This window comes from Chiloscyllium plagiosum, chromosome 29 (assembly GCF_004010195.1).
Source record: "Chiloscyllium plagiosum isolate BGI_BamShark_2017 chromosome 29, ASM401019v2, whole genome shotgun sequence".
In the NCBI taxonomy this organism is placed as follows: domain Eukaryota; kingdom Metazoa; phylum Chordata; class Chondrichthyes; order Orectolobiformes; family Hemiscylliidae; genus Chiloscyllium; species Chiloscyllium plagiosum.
Genome location: NC_057738.1, coordinates 38,718,338 through 38,741,009, shown reverse-complemented (window position 1 = coordinate 38,741,009; position 22,672 = coordinate 38,718,338). Strand labels below are relative to the sequence as shown.

At 42.7% G+C, this 22,672-nt stretch overlaps 1 protein-coding gene across 1 annotated transcript in view; it reads right to left on the bottom strand.

Moving 5' to 3' along the window:
• Nucleotides 1-16,606: 16,606 nt before the first annotated feature.
• Nucleotides 16,607-22,672, bottom strand: part of LOC122564537 (copine-4) — a 359,527-nt gene continuing 353,461 nt past the window's right edge. The window contains exon 16 of the mRNA XM_043719590.1: nucleotides 16,607-17,389. Coding sequence (XP_043575525.1) covers nucleotides 17,258-17,389 — 132 coding nt within the window. The 3' untranslated portion in view covers nucleotides 16,607-17,257. The remainder of the gene's footprint in view (nucleotides 17,390-22,672) is intronic.

The following is a 22,672-nucleotide window of genomic DNA, read 5'->3' as shown; positions in this document are numbered from 1 at the left end:
TGTACCTCCCTAGTTATATATGACAATAAATCATTCGTTCATTCATTCATTCAGGTTGAAGTTTCACTTCATGGTAGCTGTATCTATAATGTTAGATGCTGGAATCTGCAGATGCTGGAATCTAAGGTAGACAAGTAGGAGGCTGGAAGAACACAACAAGCCAGGCAGCATCAGGAGGTGGAGATGTCAACATTTTGAGTGTAACCCTTCTCCAGGACTACAATGTGGCCATAACAGGTTGAGTTTCAACCTGCAAATCCTACCCACACATGTCAATATCAGCTGGTGAGGGTGGATGGGATGGGACTTATAAACTTAATGGTCAGGTTCTGTGGGGTATTGCTGAACAAGGAGACCTGGGCGTTCAGGTTCGTAGCTGCTTAAAAGTGGAGTCGCAGGTAGATTGGATAGTGAAGAAGGTGTTTGGTATGCTCCCCTTTATTGGTCAGAGCATTGAGTATAAGACTTGGGGAGTCATGTTGTGGCTGTACAGGACAATGGTTAGGTCACTTTTGGAATATTGTGTGGAATTCTGGTCTCCCTCCTATAAGTAGGATGTGGTGAAACTTGAAAAGGTTCAGAAAAGATTTACAAGGATGTTGCAAGGGTTGGAAGATTTAAGCAATAAGGAGAGGCTGAATACGCTGTGGCTGTTTTCTCTGGAGCGTCGAGGCTGCGGGGTGACCTTATAGAGGGTTATAATGTCATGAGGGGCATGGATAGAGATAATAGACAAGGTCTTTTTGTGGGGTAGGGGAGTCCAGAACTAGAGGGCATTGGTTTAGGGTGACAGGGGAAAGATTTAAAAGGGATGTAAGGGGCAACGTTTTCACACAGGGGGTGATACGTGTATGGAATGAGCTACCAGAGGAAGTGGTGGAGGCTGGTACAAATACAATATTTAAAAGACACCTGGATGGATATATGAATAGGAAGGGTTTAGAGGGATATGGGCCAGGTGCTGGCAGGTGGGACTAGATTGGGTTTGGATATCTGGTTGGCATGGACGAGTTGGGCCGAAAGGTATGTTCCAACACGCTCATTTTCCAATATTCGCAACATTCCGGTGTTTCAGTGCAACTGGGAATCAAACGCTAGGAATACTATCCGTGGTATTTTTCAGGTTGTACTATATCCAGTTGGAACTGCACAGAAAGTTCAAAGGTACAGACTCTATATAACATATAATAATTACTTACATTGGTAATGATTTAATTTGGCAACGAGTGAAAGCAACTTAACACTTATCATCTACAGTTCATCTATTTTATTTAAAGCATTGGACTAAATAATGAACTGGCAGTCGGGCATTTAGAATGCAGCACATTTAAATCTAATTAGCATTGCACAGTTGCAATTAGAGTGCATACCATACAACATAAGGGAGAACGGATGGCAAATACTAAATGAAATGGGCCCAGCATATTCCATTTAACTGAAAGAACACATAATTATTCCACTCTTAGCCCTGTGTATGTTGCATTTGAATTGTGTTCCTGTCCTAAACAAAAGCATGAAGAAATCTATCAACACCTCACAGACAGCAGGGTCCAAATGTAATAAAATACAGAAAATTGTGGTGATATTTAGCAGGTGATGCTGCATCTGTCTGGGACGGATTGATTTGGAAGGTGAGGATACGTGGTGGGGGGTTATTGATTCCAGGGGATGAGTTGGTTGGATGGGGAAGAAGGAATAAATCCAGGTGGAGGGGTGGTGGAGTGGGCTGTGTGGGGCAGAGTAGTGATCTCAGGAGGAGTGGGAGAAGGATTCTCACATTGCTACTGATCCGAGATTCCCTGAGCTCACTGGAAGTTAGTCATCTGGAAAGGAGGAGGCGTTTAGAGACTCATGGGGAAAGTTCATAGAGTCATAGAGATGTACCCACCTTTTCCTTATACCTGTTGATTTCCTCACTGAATGAACATCTGGCTCAGTCTTAATTACCCAACTTCTCCAGCTCTCTGTGGTAAAGATTCCATAGAGTCCTCACCCTCTGGGAGAAGAAATTTCTCCACATCTCTCTCCTAAATGTGTGACGCCTCATTTCTGAGATTATGCCTCTGGTCCTAGACTCTCCCATAAGAGGAAGCAACCTTTCCACATCTCCCCTGTTAAATCCCCTGGGAATCTTGTATGTTTCATTAGGTCACCGCTCATTCTTCTAAACTCTAGTGAGTACAGCTCCAGCCTATGCAAACTCTCCTCTTAAGACAATCCTTCCATCAGTGAAGTGAACCTTTTCTGGACTGCCTCCAATGTCAGTATATCTTTCTTGAGAAATGGTGTGCGAGAAATGTTCCCTTTGGCTTTTAAGGCTTTCGCTGTGTTCTCCACCCAGTCTGATTGCACCTTTCTCAATGTTCCACACGGGACTCTAGAGAGAATGCAGAGATGATTCACAAGAATGGGTTCAGGGATGAGGAACTTCAGCCACGTAGATGGACTGCAGACATTGGGGTCCCAGGGGCTGAGAAATACTAAGAGTCTAGTGAGCGGTTCAAAATATTATCATTAGTCCAAAGAGAGAAGTGTCTGGAGAACTTGTTCCCGTTGCTGGAAGCTCAAGGGCCAGAGGAAACCAATTTAAAGTGATTGGCAAATGCAACCACAGAGCGAGGGGGAAATTGAGGATTGAGTTCCAGAATGGGCACCCTGAGGGTGAACCGAGAGCAGGTTCAATTGTGGCTTTCAAAAAAAACAATTGCTTCATTAACAACAGAGTAAAGATTTGTAGAGCTACATGGAAAAGGAGGGATGCTGGGACTGAGTGAGTTGTTCTTGCAGAGAGTCAGCAGAATCTTAATGGGCCAATTGGCCACTTCCTGTACTGTAACAGCTCCATGGTATCACTCAGAGCAGAATACATTTATTTTTACCGGTGAGAATTTAGGACTTTTATAGCAAGGAGCACAGGGACTCCTCACTAACTAGTGTCACCTGCTGAAACTATCAATACTCTCTCTTTAAACAGAATACATTTTAAGAAAATCAAACAAGAGATTCCAAAGGTAGAGGAAACAGGATGTGAAAATGAAAAAGACTCAATGTCTCATGCGGAATAAATACCTCCCACCTGCATTCCAGCGTCTGTAGCACCTTTTATCCTCTGAATATGCTTTTCCTAATTCGTTTACACAGAAGGTGCCAATTAAACTTTAAAACAAAACCTTGCATGATGTCAAAGGTCTTGTAATAACAATATTTTCCAGGCAAATAAGCACATTGAGTAATGGTATGAGGGTGGCTATCTTTTGAAAAGCACATTACTAACAAAAAAAAAATTCAGATGCAGTGGATACTGAACTATGGGATTATATGTGTTTGTGAGATCTCATTAAATGAGCTAAACAGTTAGTCCCATTGCCCTGCTCATTTCTCCAGGCCCTGAAAACTGTGCAGAACATTGAGAAATACACAATAAAATCAAATTCAGTCAGCACAGCTTCCTGAAAGGGAAATCATGCCTGACAAATTTATTAGGATTGTTTGAAGAATTAATAATCAGACAGATAAATGGGGAACAAAAACAGAAATTGCTGGAAAAATTGTGGAGAGAAATAAGAGCTAACATTTCGTGTCCAGCGATCTTTCCCCTGATTTGATGGTAACTAGGAAAAATTTGTTTTTTATGCAGGAGGTAGAGTGAAGGGAGGGGGTAAAGAGTTAAACAATAGTTGGGGACTATCAGTGACTCACAATGGGTGGTGTGTAATGGTAGATCATGCGATAACAAAGTTGGGATAGGGATAAGTAGAAAATGAGATGCAGTTTCTCCATCTTGTACTGAGCTTTACTGGAGCACTGCAGCAAGCCTGAGAGAGAGATGTTGGCTGGGGAATAGGATGGGGGTATTGAAATGGCAGGCAACTGGAAGCTCAGGGTCTTTTCAGCGGGCAGAACCTCGATGTTTTGTGAAGCAGTCACCCAGTCTATGCTTTGTTTCCCCAATGTAGAGGAGACCACACTGTGAGCAGCGAATGGAGTAGACTAGATTGAGTGAAGTGCAGGTAAAGTGCTGCTTCACCTGGAAAGTGTGTTTGGGCCCTTGGATAGTGAGGAGGGAGGAAATAAAAAAGCAGGTGTTATGCAGTTGCAGGGGAAGGTGCCCTGGGACATAGATAAATGGGGAGCTAATATAAGAAATATTTCTGGATTTTCCAAAGGTGTTTGATAAGGTGCTGCACATAAGGCTACTAAAAAGATATGAGCCAGTGGTGTTGGGGGTAGCATAGATTGAGGATTGGTTAATTAATAGAAAACAGAGAATTGGGATAAGGGAAGGGGGTGCAGATTCAGGAGAGCAATCTGTAACTTGTAATCTGTAGGTGAGTACCAGTGGTATCAGTGTTGGGGCCACTGTGGTATGCCAGATATCAAACAACGATGAATCAGAAAACAGGAAGGAGGGCTTGGTGTCGTGGTGCAATGCTAATGATCTCTCTCTCAATGTCGACAAAACAAAAGAATTGATCATTGACATCAGGAAAAAAGGAGGAGAACACGCCCCTGACTACATCAATGGAGCTGAAGTGGAGAGGGTCGAGAGCATCAAGTTCCTCGGAGTGATGATAACCAACAATCTGTCCTGGACCTCTCACGTAGATGGGACGGTCAAGAAGGCATAACAACAGCTCTTCTTCCTCGGGAGGCTTAGGAAATTCGGCACGTCCATAAGGATCCTCAACAACTTTTACATTTGCCCCATAGAAAGCATTCTGTCCGAGTGCATAACAGTCTGGTACGGCAACTGCTCTGCCCAGGACCGTGAGAAACTACAGAAAATTGTGTGCACAGCCCAGACCATTACGAAGCCCACCCTCCCATCCATGGACTCCATTTACACTTCACCTTGCCCTGGAAAGGATGCCAACATCATCAAAGACCCCTCCCCTCCTGGTAATGCTCTTCTACAACCTATTCCATCAGGCATAAGATACAGAAGCTCAAACATGGGGAGCTGAAATAGTAGTGAGAGCAGTCCCGTGTGAAAATCACAATCTAAGAAGTGGCCTGGAATTTCCTGCATTGACACACTTGGCCATGAACACCTTGAGAATGTGATGGGTGATTAAAGCAGTGATTTCCACATCATCCTCCCGCCCCCTTTACTCAAAGTGATAATGATTTCCAGTCTAACTGAAATGGGCAGAGATCAATATTAACAGATCAGAGATTCAACATTGGTTGAGCACAAGGGTCTTGATTTGTGACTTCCAGTGACAGTTGTGTCAGCGTGTAAATTTACATCCTCTCTGTGATTATAATGCGAGCTGAAAGTCACTGTCCCTGCAGCATGATATTAATAGGCTCTGTTCTTAAATGCAAACTGTCCTTCTTAAAGGGAAACTGTTTTGAACACTAAATACGAGGGAAATGGAATACCAAGGGAAGAGGTGTTATATTGTTCGTGATTCACTTACTGAGGCAGGAAGCAATGTACCTTTAGAGTGTTTATTTGTCTTTCACAGTTCAATACAAACTACAGTCTGCTCCCACCCCTTCCTCACCAACTCCTCAAACTGAGAGAAACCAGCCTTTTGTTAGTAAGTAACCACCAGCTCACCCAATTGCCTAGTACATAGAACAGTACAGCATAGTACAGGCCCTTCGGCCCTCAATGTTGTGCCAGGCTTTTATCCTACTTTAAGAGCAGACTAACCTTCATGCCCTTCATTGTACTATCTTCCATGTGCCTATCCAAGAGTTGCTTAAATGTCCCTAATGAATCTGAGTATACTACCACCGCTGGCAGTGCATTCCACGCACCCATCACTCTCTGAGTAAAGAACCTACCTCTGACATCTCCGTTAAACCTTCTTCCATTCATTTTAAAATTATGCCCCCTCGTGATACACTTTTCTGCCCTGCGAAAAAGTCTCTGGATATCCACTCTATCTATGCCTCTCATCATCTTGTACACCTCTATCGCCTCTCATCGTTCTTCACTCCAATGAGAAAAGCCCTAGCTCCCTCAACCATTCTTCATAAGGCATGCCCTCCAGTCCAGGCAGCATCCTGGTAAACCTCCTCTGCACTCTCTCTAAAGCTTCTACATCCTTCCAATACTGAGGCAATATTCCAACTGTGGTCTAACCAGGGCTCTATAGAGCCGCAGCGTAACCTTGTGGCTCTTAAACTCAATCCCCCGCTAATGAAAACCAACACACCGTACGCCTTCTTAACAACCCTATCAACTTGGGTGTCAACTTTGCGATATCTATGATCATGGACACCAAAATCCCTCTGTTCTTCTGCACTGCCAAGAACCCTGCCTTTACCTCTGTTTTTTGCATTCAAACTCAACCTTCCAAAATGAAACACTTCACACTTTTCCAGGTTGAACTTTATCTGCCACTTCTCAGCTCAGCTCTGCATCCTGTCAATGTCCCCTTACAATCTACAACAGCCCTCCACACTATCCAGCACTCCACCAACCTTTGTGTCATCGGCAAACTTACTAACTCACACTTCCACTTCCACATCCAAGTCATTTATAAAAATCACAAAGAGCAGAGATCTTAGAACAGAACCCTGCGGAACACCACTGGTCACCAAGCTCCAGACTGAATACTTTCCATCTACTACCATCCTCTGTCTTTTATGGCCAGCCAATTCTGTATCCAGACAAACAGATTTCCTTGTATCCCATGCCTCCTTACTTTCTGAATGAGCCTACCATGTGGAATCTTATCAAACACCTTACTAAAATCCATGTACACCACATCCACTGCTCTACCTTCATCAATGTGTTTTGTCACATCCTCAAAGAATTCAATAAGACTTGTGAGGCATGACCTGCTCCTCACAAAGCCATGCTGCCTACCTCTAATCAAGAGTGTGCTGCTGGAAAAGCACAACAGGTCAGGTAGCATCCGAGGAGCAGGAAAATTGATGTTTCGGCATAAGCCCTTCATCAGGAATGAGGCTCATTCCTGATGAAGGGGTTTTGTCCAAAACGTTGATTCTCCTGCTCCTCGAATGCTGCCTGACCTGCTGTGCTTTTCCAGCAACACACTCACGAGTCTGATCTCCAGTATCTGCAGTGCTCACTTTCTTCTATCTCTAATCAAGCTATGGTTTACCAAGTAATCATAAATCCTGTCCCTCAGATTCTTCTCCAATAATTTTCCCACCACAGACCTGAGACCGATTGGTCTGTAGTTCCCAGAATTATCCCTATTCCCTTTCTTGAACAAAGGAATAATAATTAGTGGGCGGCACGGTGGCACAGTGGTTAGCACTGCTGCCTCACAGCGCCAGAGACCCGGGTTCAATTCCTGCCTCAGGCGACTGACTGTGTGGAGTTTGCACGTTCTCCCCGTGTCTGCGTGGGTTTCCTCCGGGTGCTCCGGTTTCCTCCCACAATCCAAAGATGTGCAGGGTCAGGTGAATTGGCCATGCTAAATTGCCCGTAGTGTTAGGTAAGGGGTAAATGTAGGGGTATGGGTGGGTTGCTCTTCGGCGGGTCGGTGTGGACTTGTTGGGCCGAAGGGCCTGTTTCCACACTGTAAGTAATCTAATCTAATTTACTACCCTCCAATCATCTGGCATCGTGGACAGTGAGGACACAAGGATCATTGCCAAAGGTGCAGCAAGCTCTTCGCTCCGCATCGAATTAAACAAAGAACAAATGACACACATTGTCCACCGGGGCAGTGTGACAGTCACAAAAAGGGGAGCTGAAGGAGAGAGGAAGGGGATTGAATTGTAATGGAGCTGGAGGGGGGAATAAGGCATTCCACTCTCTTCCCCCAATCTTCACCCCATGTTGCCCACCTCTTCCTAAAGGCCCGTGAGGGTGTTAGTGGACACTCTGTGCTCCCCTCTACACAGGCACCTGGGCATAAAGGCAGCTGGGGTAGACAGGCATGCAGTCAGGACAATTACCTCCTCCTTGCTTGCTGCCTGGACCTATTGATGACCTAACTAATGACCCTCAAATCTCCTGAACAAATAAAAAAACCCAACTGAACGCCTTTTCAAAATGATACACCATGTGGATCCCAGGGATTTGCTAATGACACAAAGGTCGATGGGAAAGTACGTTGTGAGGAAGACATAAGGAGGCCATAAATGGATCTAGGTAGGCTAAACGGGGAGATAAAAGATTGTGGAGTGAAATATGAACTTGTCCATTTTTGCAGGAGGAATTGAAAGACAGCTTATTATCTAAATGGTGAGCGAGTACAATGCTCCGAGATGCAGAGGATTCTGGATTTCCTAGTGCAAACGGATAATATGCAGGTACAGTAAGTAACTGGGAAAGCCATGAGCAAGTTATTATGCCTTGTGAATGCAAAAGTAGGAAGGCACATCTCCTCAGGAAGGTGATAACTACCATCTGCAATGGCACCCTGGGGCAACTGGAATTTTACTCTCTGACCAACGAGGTAACTTTGCAATCAATAATCCTGCTGGGGACAGCAACCTGCACTAAATAACCTTGATGCATTTCTATTAGTAAGCCAGATTCACCAAAAGCATGTACAACAGTTTTATTATACTTCTCTAAGGCTAATAAATGTTCTCATAATTTACTCCAATAATAGCTTATGTCTGGGTAAATGTTGGGAAAATGGAGATAAACGTTCACAAAACATTGAGGAATGATTTCCTCAACAGGAGTATTAAATCATCTGATAATGCTGCCATTATTATTCAGTATCAGTGAATGTTTCCAATTAGAGATTGTGGAGATATTTATGCAACTTGTTTGATATGAAGGTATATAAGAGGTTTGTAGGAAATAGCATGAGGTGAACATGAACATTTCCAACATCTGCATTTTTTTTTTCCTTTTTAACCTGCTTTGCCATTCTGCTTAAAGGATGAAAAGCTAAATATTGGTGCTATTCAATAGAGAATCTTATAAAATAAACCATTTCAGAAATGAAATCAAAGAAGTACATTTGTTTCCTGATATGAAACATTAGAAAATTTCCATTTGTGAGAGCTCAAAGATTCTATCATTAATCTACTTCCATTATGAATCGATACTGGATCACTTAGGACCATATTCTCTGGAGTTGAGAAGAATAATGGGATATCTCGTAGAAGCCTGTAAAATTCTAACAGGGCTTGACAAGATAAACACGGGAAGGATGTTCCTAATGACCAGGGAGCCCAGAACCAGGGATCACAGTCTAAGGATACAGGGTCGGCCATTTAGAACTGAGATGAGGAAAGATTTAGGAGAGGTGATGGCCTAGTTGTATTATTGCGAGATTATCAATTCAAAGACTTCGGTAGTGTTCTGGGGACCTGCATTTGAATCCTGCCATTGAAGATGGTGGGATTTGAATTCAATAAAAATCTGGAATTAAAAGTTGAATGGTGACCATGAATCCATTGTTGATTGTTGGAAAAACCCATTTGGTTCACTATTACCCTTAGGGAGGGAAACTACCATCTTGACCTGGTCTGGCCTACACGTGACTCCAGACCCACTGGGATATGGTTGACTCTGAACTACAATCTTGGCAATCATGGATGGGCAATGATTTGGAGATGCCGGTGTTGGACTGGGGTGTACAAAGTTTAAAATCACATAACGCCAGGTTATAGTCCAACAGGTTTATTTGGAAGCACTCGCTTTCGGAGCACTGCTCCTTCATCAGGTGGTTGGAGAGTATAAGATCGTAATACACAGAATTTATAGCAGAAGTTTACAGTGTGATGCAACTGAAATTATATATTGAAAAAGACCTGGATTGTTTGTTAAGTCACTCATCTTTTGGAATGACCTTGTTGGTTTCAGTTCTTTCATATGTAAATCGCAAAACATATTTTAAAAGTTACATTCTCGAGTGCACTTTAACAATTGGTGTCATGTCATCCCTGATAATGATTTGAAGGTGCTAGCTGCCCTATGTGAGGCTGTCTGTGCCACAATAGTCAGGCTGATTCTAATCTAAAATAAAACAGATTTACAGATAGGCATGAATGCTGGCCCAGCCAGTGATGCCCACACCTTGTGATTGAATAAGAAAGAATTCTTCACTCAGAGTGTGGTAAGTCCATGGAATTTCGTGCCATAGCAAGTGTTTGAAGCCAAAAATATTGAATGTTTTCAAGAAGGAGCTAGATATAGTCCTTAGAGCTAATGGGATCAAAGGGTATGGGGAGAAAGCAAGAACTGGGGACTGAGTTAGGTGATCAGTCAGGATCATATTGAATGATGAAGCAGGCTTGAGGGACCGAATGGCCTCCTCTTGCTCCTATCTTTCTATGTTTCTATGTTTCCAATATTTGCCTTACTTCCAGTGGATGCTCTGTGCTTCACTGAGATAGTCAGGAGTAGATCAGGCAACTTAGGAGAAAGAAAATCAATCTTTTTTTATTTTAAAACTCTAGTCAGATGTTCAATTATCAGCTTAAAACAATGAATTCTCCTAAAGCTGTCTATGAGATCAAGAAGATTGCAGCATAGATACAGTTATAGAAGTAAGTTGAAACATCAGATGTCTTTTTGATGTTTTTATTTTGATAAGAGAAGGATAATTGCCCCAAGAGACTGCATTGCCATTCAATTCAATTAACAGTGACTGTAAGCTCAGTAACTGCTGCTGATCGTGTCATGGTTTTGGTAAGTTAACTTTTTGTAAAATGCATTTGAAGTTCATTTTTTTAAGACCCATCAAGACTCATTTATTTCAAAGATGCAATCAATTTTCATGTTTTGTGAATGTAATCATAGCTCTCTTTAATTAAACAGGCTCCCAATTAGCCCCTTTCTCTTGTGGTCGTTAAACGTCACACATTAACCTCTGTTCAGCTTTTCACAGCTTCACCTTTTGGTTGCTGACAGCAACAATAGCATTTTGACTGATTAACCATATGCACCATCTGGATAAAAGGCTTTCTGTTCCATTCTCTTTATTGTTCACTATGTCACAGATCAAACCAGGGAAAAAGAAATGTGTGTTGACAAGCCGTAATACTTTCTGTTTGAAGTCAAGTATCTGTCATCACAGGGTTCCCCAAGATAAGTTTAATTGAACCACTCAATGTCAGAGGAATTTTTAAAAGTTGTCATTTGAGGTTGACGTGAGACATCTTTTCTTGAAACATTGAGGCATCCCAGAGATTTTCAGTACATCATTTAAAACTGCAACTGCTTCTTTACCACCAAGATAATGCCATCCTGAAAGAACCTTTTGTCTCCACTGCACTAAAAATACTTAAGGATTTTAATCCCCCCATAGAGAGGAGAGATGTAAAGCTCGAAATAGCTGTATTTGCTGCATTACTCAAAGTGAGATTAATTCCCGAGGACAGGACAATATGAAGACTTCAATGTAAGGATCAGTTGAGCAGTAATTCAGTGTTAACATCAAGTCTCTCTCTACTACAACTGTGTACTTATGCATTTTGCGAAGAAAGTTAAACTGTCTTTAAAAATGAACACAGGTTAATTTCCAAGATAGGCTCCAGAAGTCACATGACCATGATTGTGGACTCACCTGGTAATGGTACTATCCTGTCTCAAGAATAAACCGCAAAAGACCTCTGGACATTTCAAAGAGTAATTAGAAACTCATAGACAATGGTCTCCCTAGAGGCATGAATAGCTTTTCTTATCTTACCAAATAAACCTAACAAAATGGGAGTCACTGAATTTAATTGCTGAGACACTTAAGAGTTTAATTATTTTTATTCACTCTTGGGTGTGACTGGCTGGGCCAACATTTATTCCCTGTCCCTTTGAAAAGGTGGTGATGAGCTGCCTTCTTGAACTGCTGCAGTCCATGTGATGTGGGTTGACCCACAAAGCCCTTAGGGAGGGAATTCTAGGATTTTGATCCAGCGACTGAAGGAACAGTGATATATTTCCAAGTCAGGACAGTGAGTAGCTCAGAGGGAAACCTGCAGTTCTTGGTGCTCCCATGTATCTACTGCCCTTGACCTTCTCGATGGATGTGGGTATGAGTTCGGAAGGTGCTATCTAAAGATTTTTGGTGAATTTCTGCAGTTGTGTACACTGTTGCGACTGAACATCAGTGGTGGAGGGAGTGGATGCTTGTGGAAGTTGCGCCAATGATGTGGGTTGCTTTGTCCTGGATGGTGTCACGTTTCTTGAGTGTTGTTGGAACTGCACTCATCCAGGACAACTGGGGAGTATTCCATCACACTACTGACTTGAACCTAGTAGATGGTGGAGAGGCTTTGGGAAGTCAGGAGATGAGTTACTCACTGCAGTATTCCAAGCCTCTGGCCTGCTCTTGTAGCCACTGTATTTACCTCAAATGATAAAAAAAGAGAAAATGTATCTGTTTTTGCTCCAGACCTAGGAACCCAATACCTAACGCAGAAGCATGATTCAACATTTTGGGGTAGCAGTTCGTTTTTACTGAATGGCACAAAAATTAGATTGTGAACAATTAATTTTTGCAGAGATCTCAGGAGATCATCTGAACACTGACAGGGAGACAGAGGGAAGCTTCCAGGGCCACAAGTCCCCCTTTCCCTGGAAATGCAGTAAAAATGAAACAGAGGAGCTTTCAATCAATGCCAGGGCCAATTCTGCTCAAAAGCAAAACCATAAATAGCTGGAAAATCTCAGCAGGTCAGGCGGCATACAGATGGTGGTGCATGTATGGATTGAGCTGCAAGAGGAAGGATTGAGGTGGTACAACATTGAAAAGGCATTTGGATGGGTATATGAATAGGAAGGGTTTGGAGGGATATGGGCCGCGTGCTGGCAAGTGGGACTGTATTGGGTTGGGATATCTGGTCGGCATGGACGGATTGGACCGAAGGGTCTGTTTTCCGTGCTGTACATCTCTATGATTCTATGACTCTATGAGCACAGAAACGGACCCTTCTGTCCAACTCATCTGCTCCAACCAGATATCCCAATCTGAAATAGTCCCATTTGCCAGCATGTGACCCATATCCCTCTAAGCCCTTCCTATTTATATACCATACAGATGCCTTTTAAATGTTGCAATTGTAAACACTTCCTCTGGCAGCTCAATCCATACACGCACCACCCTCTGTGTGAAAACGTTGCTCCTCAGGTTCCTTTGCTATCTTTCCTCTCTCACCTTAGACCTATCCCTCTGGTTTTGGTCTCCTCTACCCTTGGACTTACCCAACCCTGCTGCATTATGACTCCATCATTTAAATGTGCTAATCATCTGGAATCAACCACGTTCCTCTGTGCTTGATCAGATTTTTTAGATTACATTACAGCGTGGAAACAGGCCCTTCAGCCCAACAAGTCCACACCGACCCGCCGAAGCGCAACCCACCCATACCTCTACATTTATCCCTTACCTAACACTACGGGCAATTTAGCACGGCCAATTCACCTGACCCGCACATCTTTGTGACTGTGGGAGGAAACCGGAGCACCTGGAGGAAACCCACGCAGACACGGGGAGAACGTGCAAACTCCACACAGTATCTTCTGGGATTTGTTTTCAAACTCAGTAAAAGGCATTTATACTTAATTGAATTGTTCTGAAGGGTAAGTCTTTGAAATGGTTTACATTGGATTACACATGTTATGTGCCCCAGCAGCAGGCCATTCGGCCCAGCCGGCTCATGCCTGCGTTTATGCTTCACACTTGCCTCCTCCCATCTTTCCTCATTTATAGCCACCATTGTTAACCTTTATTCTCTCCCCTTCATGTATTCCTCTGGTTTCCCTATAAAATGCATCCAATACTAATCACTTCAACCACTCCCCTCTGGTTGCGAGTTCCACATTCTCAACTCTGTTTGGATGGAAAAGTTTCTTATGAAGTCCCCATTGGATTTCTCTCTGATCATTTATGTTGAAGACCTCTAGTTATGCTCTTCCACACAAGATGAGACATTTGTGTCCACTCAATCAAAACCTTTCATCATTTGAAAGACCTTCATTAAGTCACCTCTCCTGAGAGACTGTCAAACCATTCCTGCCATATAGACACTCATCTTTCTGGTGTTAATCTTGTAAATCTTCTCTGCACACTCCCTGCATATTCTTGTAATGCACAATTGCAAATATAAAATTGGAATAAAAAATAGATACACATTCCGAAAATGAAAATGTAAATACACATGAAAAAGCACACTTTTGTAGAAGCTTTTTGTCTTTTCGTATCAGCCCAATTCACAAGAATGTCAATTCAAGTTGGGGTGAGGGGTGGGGGGAAAGCAAACTTTGATCAGTATGAGAAGTCAGTGCTGGTTGGTTGGCACAAGGACTCTGGTTGGTAGAGATGTCCATGCCTTTCAAGAATGCATCAGCTAATGATAATTGCAAGTTAACTGCCAGGATTTGTTTACATTTTAACTTGGCATGTTGATTCCGATTAGTTGAGCCATTGCCTTGAGAAATTAACCAGAAAATGGCTTTCAAGCATTTGTTGAGTTGAAACAGGGACAGTCCATGCACATGCTCTTCTGTCTGTAAAGGACAGGGCCCTGTGGATAAATGATGTGGAGGAGCCGGTGTTGGACTGGAGTGGGCAAAGTTACAAATCACACAACACCAGGTCATAGTCCAACAGATTTATTCGGAGGCACTAGCTTTCAGAGCACTGCTCCTTCATCAGGTAGCTACCTGATGCTCTGAAAGCTAGTGCTTCCAAATAAACCCTGTTGGACTATAACCTGGTATTGTGTGATTTGTAACCCTCTGGATAAAGATAGCTCCAATCATCATGTAGCAAAATCATCATTGACTGGTGCATTTTTTAGGGCAATGTATGTACAAATCAGAACTCACTTGCCAACTAATCAGCATTCTCCTTTCACATGATATAAATGTTGGTCTTCCCCTTAACTTGCTATTCTTGCAATTGTGCCCTGATGAGTGCGAGACAAAAGGTTTTGACAAAATGTAAGTGTTGGAACCCAATATAAGTCAGTTTCCTTTTGGTCGAATGCCCCAGACAATGGAACAAACCTAAATTCTAGGATTAAGCAATCTGAATTTTATTACTTTTATCTCAGAGGATTAAAGATAGCAAGAGATTGGATAATATGGGGTAGCATGAATGCAAATAAATACAAGTTAATTAAAACTTGTGTCAAACAGACAAGCTTTGTACCTTGTGAGTTTAGGTAAATACCATTCCACTTCATTGTTGTGGGCCATTAAACAGTGAGTTCTTAATCATTAGGTGTCAGCAGTAATAATCCTTTAGTTTAATAACAAGTCTTAGATGTATGTTTTTGTCAGTAATACAATACAAGAAAACAATGGAAAAGCAACAGAGTTCTATACCATAACATGGAAAGTAGTAAATATTTCAAGTTTCTGGTAAAACTTGAGATTTCACAGGCATCTCCAGCATTTTGTGGAAAATTTCTACTTTTTCCTATCACGGCCAGATGTAAATTATCTCACATTGCCCTCACACAAGAGTGATGACCATTTATCATTTAACTATGTAGGATCAAATGATGGCAGATGCTGGAATCTGTACTGAAAATAACAAATGCTGGAGATCACAGCGTGTCAGACAGCATCCACGGAGAGCGCGCAAGGTAATGTTTCGAGTTGAGATGATTCTTCATCAAAGCTCTGATGAACAGCATTGCGACTCAAAGCTGTGATCTCCAGCATTTGTTGCTTTCAGTATCATTTAACTATGTTGTTTTTGCTAGCTGGTATTTCACTGAAAATATTTAAAGAGTACATATATAGACTTCTGCGATATTGTAGGGAGGGGATTGGTAGGACTGTCTGCGCTCAGTTGACATGAAACGGTAATTGAGGATTGGAGCAGATGTTCTTTCTGAATGGCAGGGCAGGCTTGATGGGCTGAATGGCCAAATTCTTCCTCTATTTCCACCAATCAATCGGATTGTGGCGATCTGGTAATCCTCAACTCCACTTTCCTGCCTTTTCCCTATAATCCTCGATTCCCCTACTAATTACAAATCTATCTCAAATTTGAATATACTTAATGACCCAGCCTCGACAGCCCTCTGTGTTAAAGAATTTCACAGATTCACAACCCTCCGAGAGACGTTCCTCCTCATCTTGTTCATAAATGTGTGACCTCTTATCCTGAGATTCGCCCTCAGGTCCCAGACTCTCCCACAAGGTCCACATCTATCTCGTCAAATTCCCCGAAGAATATGTATGTTTCAGTCAGGTCAGCTGTCAGCCTTCTAAACTCTAACGAATCCAGGCCCAATCTACTGAACCAGTTCTCATAAGGAAATCCCTCCATGGCTGGGCTCAAACTAATGAACCTTCTCTAGACTGCCTCCAATGCCAGTTATATCTCTCCTTAGATAATGGGACCAAACTGCTCACAATATTCTAGGCTTGGTCTCACTAATGGCAAAAGTGAGGACTGCAGATGCTGGAGATCAGAGTTTAGATCAGAGTTTAGCACAGCAGGTCAGGCAGCATCCAAGGTGCAGGAAAATCGACGTTTCGGGCAAAGGCCCTTCATCAGGCAATGCCCGAAATGTCGATTTTCCTTGGTCTTACTACGGCCTTATATAGTTTTAGCAAGACTCTGATGAAGAGTTGTCTAGAGTCAAAACGTTAGCTTGTTTTCTCTCCATGGATGCTGCCTGACCCCCACTGTGATCTCCAGCATTTCTTTTTTGTTTTTAGCAAGACCCCTCTATTTTTAATACTGCATTATGACCAATACTCCATTTGCATTCCCTGTTACTTGCTAAACTTAATGTTAGCATTTTGTGATCAATGGAAGAGGGTGTCCAGATCTCATTGTGTTGCAGCTTTCTGCAGTCTTTCTGCATTAAATAATATTCAGCTCCTCCGCTCTTCCTACCAAACTGCATGCCCTCACATTTCTCCATGTTATTTTCCATCATCTTTGACCAGGATTGCTCCAGGACATGGAGTTAGCCTTCCAAGCTCTATTATTCACCACAGAGAAAGGGACAAGAAAATTGTAAAACAGTGTCATTTTATTATAGACATGCAAAATACAGTCCATGCACCTGAAAAATCCATCATTAGTAGCAGATGGAGCCATTGCTGCTCACTATCAACTTTCAATAAATGTTCCAAAATGCTTTACAGTGTAAGAATATTAAGAAATTTAGTAAAATCCCAATAAACCTGTATAAAAAAAAGACACTGATACATTTCAAGGCGACATGCTGTTATGCAAAGTAGTCCATCTTGTAAAAATTTGTCAACAGTACAACAGCTTTAGGAGAATGCAGGCCATGTGTTTACACATGCAAAATATTTTCTCTCATTCATTTTAAAAGTCACTTAGACGTGCTATGCATCATGGTTTGTACTAGGTGAGAAGTCACTAAAGTATTACGGTGCAAGTGTTCGGGAAGACTCATAATCCGACAGACATTTTGGCGGAATTCCTTTTCCGTTGTAATAGTCCACCACTTGGTTCGGGACCTCAGCGAGGACACTCTTTGCGAGAGCAGCAGGGGATGCCTGCAAAGAAAAGCAGCCAGTTATTTACCCTGCTCCTGATTAGCAACAGCAGAGAGCTGCCTGGACTGAGTATTTTTCAAGCCGTGTTCGTGCAACGTCAGCTGTCTCCTTCTCCTAACCCGGGGCTCAGTTTGCAGCCAGACTAACAATCCCTCGTGCAGCAAGAGGATACCATGTTTAGACAATCAATTAATGCCTATTTCAACAGGATCATTGAACGGTTACAAGGTAGATTGAGGCTATTCGGCCCTTCATGTCCATGCGGGTTCTCTTAATGAGCCATTTATCTAGTGCCATTCTCCCACCTACTCCCTGGAACCCTATACATTTTTCCCTTCAGGTAGAAATTCCACTCCCTCTTGAATGGCTTCATTGCACCTACCTCCACCATGGAACTCAAGTCAACATAGTCTTACCAGACACATGGCCTGTTCTCTCGTTAGAGGGCAACATCTGGTGGTGGTATAACCTGAGGGCCACCAGCCCTCAAGCGAGGGGCTGATGGCCTAGTGGTATTATCACTGGACTGTCAACCCAGAGACTTGGAAAATGTCCCAGGACCTGGGTTCAAATCCCATCATGGCAGATGGTGGGATGAATTCAATAAAAATCTGGAATTAAGAGTTTAATGTTCTTAATTTGGCAATGAGGTTTACTGTATAGTTACAGTAGACTTATACAGCATGGAAACAGACCCTTCGGTCCAACTTGACCATGCTGACCAGATATCCTAAACTGATCTAGACCCAGTTTCACGCATCTTGTTAATTTAGATTGAATGCAAATTTGGATTAATCAGTACTGATTAAAAGGGAACCCAGAGGGAATTGCAGTAAAAGTAAAGTACTGATGGTATCAGTCCTCTATTTTGAAATATACAGTACAAGATAAATTGGCCAAGATGTCTCATTCACCAGTCTTCCTGTGACTTTTCCCTCTGGAAAGCCGGTTACTTAAAGATCCATTAGCTGTGCTGTTCCTTGCTCTGCAACCCTCACTTTCTCACTGTTCCTTGCTGTACCTCTGTTTGCATAAAACTATAATGTAAAAATCTCCTCAGTTAAATTTCACTGCTGCCCTTAGTAAGATTTGAACCCATGACGCGCGCACACGCACGCACCTCTGTACCTTAGATGAAATATCCTTTAGCCCATGTAAGAACTCTGCGCCCACACACTGTGGAACCACAGCCATTTCCCTGAAAACATTGGTGGGTGGATGCACCATTGCAGCTAGTGTCATAGTGATCCAGAAATGATCCCGTCACTCAAAACCTTTTCAGAGTGCAGAAGCCTCCAGCTTTGATATTAGGGGAACATCCATGAAGTGTAGAGGAGACTTCCAGTGTGGAACAGTGCCTTGTCCCAATCCCTTCCGTTTTGTTAGTGTAGCAAAGCCATTTACATTTGTCTGATGAATTCTGAACTTTGAGGATTTTTGCATCACAGTCTCATGCAAACCTAGGTATAGCAAGGAACAGCACAGTTAATGGAGTTTTAAGTAACTGACTTTCCAGAGGGAAAAGTCAGAGTAAGACCTGGTGAATGAGACATCTTGGCCAATTTATCTTGTACAGTAAACTTCAAAATAGAGGACCGATAGCATTGTTCTGATGCTTTTTTTTATTGCATTTCCCTCTGGGTTCCCTCTTAATCAGTACTGATTAATCCAAATTTGCGTTCAATCCAAATTAACAAAATGTCTGAAATTATACCAAGATGTCTTGGTGAACCTCATCATGAAATTAAGAATATTATTGATTGCTTGGGTTCAATACCAAGCATTGAACACAATATTAATCACCATCAACACAGATCTCAATTCTCCGAAGCCCCTCAGAAATGAGCCAGATGTTGATGTCAACTGACTGATTCATTTTTATAACCCAGTGACAGGTCCCTTGTGAAGTAATAACATTGTACACATTTGCATTATTCTTCCAATTAGGAGCGATCGTCAACAATTTTGGTGCATTACATGAATGAATGGTGTTCTTCTTTACCACAAAACTTCTTTCCCCTCACAGCGGTCTCCTTTCAGTTCATACAATAGCTCAGAAACTTCGGCCTGGTTTTGAGGTTATTAATAATGATTGGGAAACTGACAGTGGATGTTGTCAGAACTTATCTGACACTGACAGTGAATTTTGACATCTACAACGGTGCAATTAAACACACAAATCCACAAGGTACTGCCTGCGTTGTCAAGGTATCTTGAGACGGGGCCCTGCTCTGAGTCTTTTGGTTGGTTTACAATCAGTTAGAAGTCATTGAACTGATGAAAAGTTCCACTTTTATGTCATTATTTTTACCACAAAACCGTGAGCAAAATAAACTCTTTCTCACGTGGTTTAACTGGATTTTTAACTGGTACCAAGTTCACAATTCCTGTAGCACAATGTCACAAACGCTGAAAAGCTAATTTTATAGTTGTCACCTGACAGACTTCTTTAAAGACCCCTCATCAAAGACCCATCACTCTCCTATAAACTCTTCCATCAGGCAGAAGATACAGAAGGAGAAAGGGAGGACTGCAGAGGCTGAAGATCAGAGTCGAGAGTGTGGTGCTGGAAAAGCACAGTAAGTCAAGAAGCATCCGAGGAGCAGGAGAATCAACGTTTCGGGCATAAGCCCTTCATCAAGAATGAGGGTGGTGGGCCAAGGGGGCTGAGAGATAAATGGGAGTATGATGCTGTATGTGGAGACTGCATCTCTAAATCAGGGGACATCTCAGTCAGCTGTAACACCATCGAACCAGAGGAGGAGCAGGGCAGCTCTGACCTTAAGGATCCACCTAAAACAAAGGCTAACAATCTTAGTCGCATTTTTATGTTCATTTAAAAGTATGTACGTGTCATTTCATTTCAGTCTGTGTTTATTCAGTGGGTTAATTGCTGTTGGTCACATTATGTGCAGGCTTCGAAATGCTTCCTCAGTATTTTTGAGTCTCTCTGAAATATTTATATCCAACTCGAAGGCCAAGGTAAATGGAAATTAGTTTGAGGTTCGATTCTGGGTGCACAACGGAACGTTTCAGAGACCAGTCATTCACTGAGCTGACCACTTCTCAGAGCAAATTAGCAATTCCCATTGCACTCTAAGTTAACTACACTGAGTACAACTCACTGTAACACTGACCGTTTACAACACATTGTCACACTGATCAGATACAGCTCACTGTGAGACTGACCAGACACAGCTCATTGCGACACTGACCAGATACAACTCATTGCGACACTGACCAGATACAACTCACCGTAACACTGACCAGATACAACTCACTGTAACACTGACCAGATACAGCTCACTGTGACACTGGCCAGACACAGATCACTGTGACACTGACCAGATACAGCTCACTGTGACACTGACCAGATACAACTCACTGTGACACTGACCAGATACAGCTCAATGTAACACTGACCAGATACAACTCACTGTAACACTGACCAGATACAGCTCACCCGAAACACTGACCAGATACAACTCACTGTAACACTGACGAGATACAGCTCACTGTAACACTGACCAGATACAACCCACTGTAACACTGACCAGATACAACTCACTGTGACACTGACCAGACACAGCTCATTGTAACACTGACCAGATACAACTTACAGTAACACTGACAAGATACAGCTCACTGTGACACTGACCAGATACAACTCACTGTGAACTGACCAGATACAGCTCACTGTGACACTGACCAGATACAGCTCACTGTGAACTGACCAGATACAGCTCACTGTGACACTGACCAGATACAACTCACTGTAACACTGACCAGATACAGCTCACTGTAACACTGACCAGATACAGCTCACTGTAACACTGACCAGATTCAGGTCACTGTGACACTGGCCAGACACAGATCACTGTGACACTGACCAGATACAGCTCACTGTGACACTGGCCAGACACAGATCACTGTGACACTGACCAGATACAGCTCACTGTGACACTGGCCAGACACAGATCACTGTGACACTGACCAGATACAGCTCACTGTGACACTGGCCAGACACAGATCACTGTGACACTGACCAGATACAGCTCACTGTGACACTGGCCAGACACAGATCACTGTGACACTGACCAGATACAGCTCACTGTGACACTGGCCAGACACAGATCACTGTGACACTGACCAGATACAGCTCACTGTGACACTGGCCAGACACAGATCACTGTGACACTGACCAGATACAGCTCACTGTGACACTGGCCAGACACAGATCACTCAATTAATCAATCAATCAATTCAAATTTTAAAAAGTATAGCTTCTTAAAATAACATTTGAATGTTTGTTTATAACATTCCAGCTTCAAATGTGAATCCATAGGTCTGATTCACTCATTCCTTTTACTGCCTGTAAAATTTTAACTAAAGGTGAAATATTCACACATCCAACTTTCTGGTTTGCTGTCTTTGAGAAGACTTCACCGTGACTGCTTATTTACTCCGCAATAACGGCAGCACCGTGAATGGTTAGCTGGAGGTTCTCCACATACAGCATCATACTGACATTGACATGAGGAAGAGGATCATCATGTCACATAGTTCCCTCAACCTTCCTGGAGTTTTCTTGTGACTGCTGAAATTCTGGCCACTGAAAGCCACCTTGATTGAGTTCATAATTGAGCATCGTTATGCACAGTTTCCAGCCCAGCGCCCATTTCTCCATGGGACCTCCCTTACAAAAACCCCAGGAAAACTGCACCGAATGATGGAATCCTCATCCTTCTCAGCTGAGATGGCAGGTGATAAATGGAAAATCAATTTTGCATCAATGTTTACTGTGGAAAAGGACATGGAAGATAATAGAATGTAGGGAAATAGATGGTGACATCTTGAAAAATGTCCATATTACAGAGGAGGAAGTGCTGGATGTCTTGAAACGCATAAAAGTGGATAAATCCCCAGGACCTGATGAGGTGTACCCTAGAACTCTGTGGAAAATTAGAGAAGTGATTGCTGGGCCCCAATCTGAGATACTTGTCTCATCAGTAGTCACAGGTGAGGTGCCAGAAGAATGGAGGTTGGCTAACATGGTGGTAAGGAAAAGCCAGGGAACTATAGACCAGTGAGCCTGACATCGGTGGTGGGCAAGTTGTTGAAGGGACTCCTGAGGGACAGGATGTACGTGTATTTGGAAAGGCAAGGACTGATTAGGGATAGTCAACATGGCTTTGTGCGTGGAAAATCATGTCTCACAAACTTGATTGAGTTTTTTGAAGAAGTAACAAAGAGGATTGATGAGGGCATGATCTATATGGACTT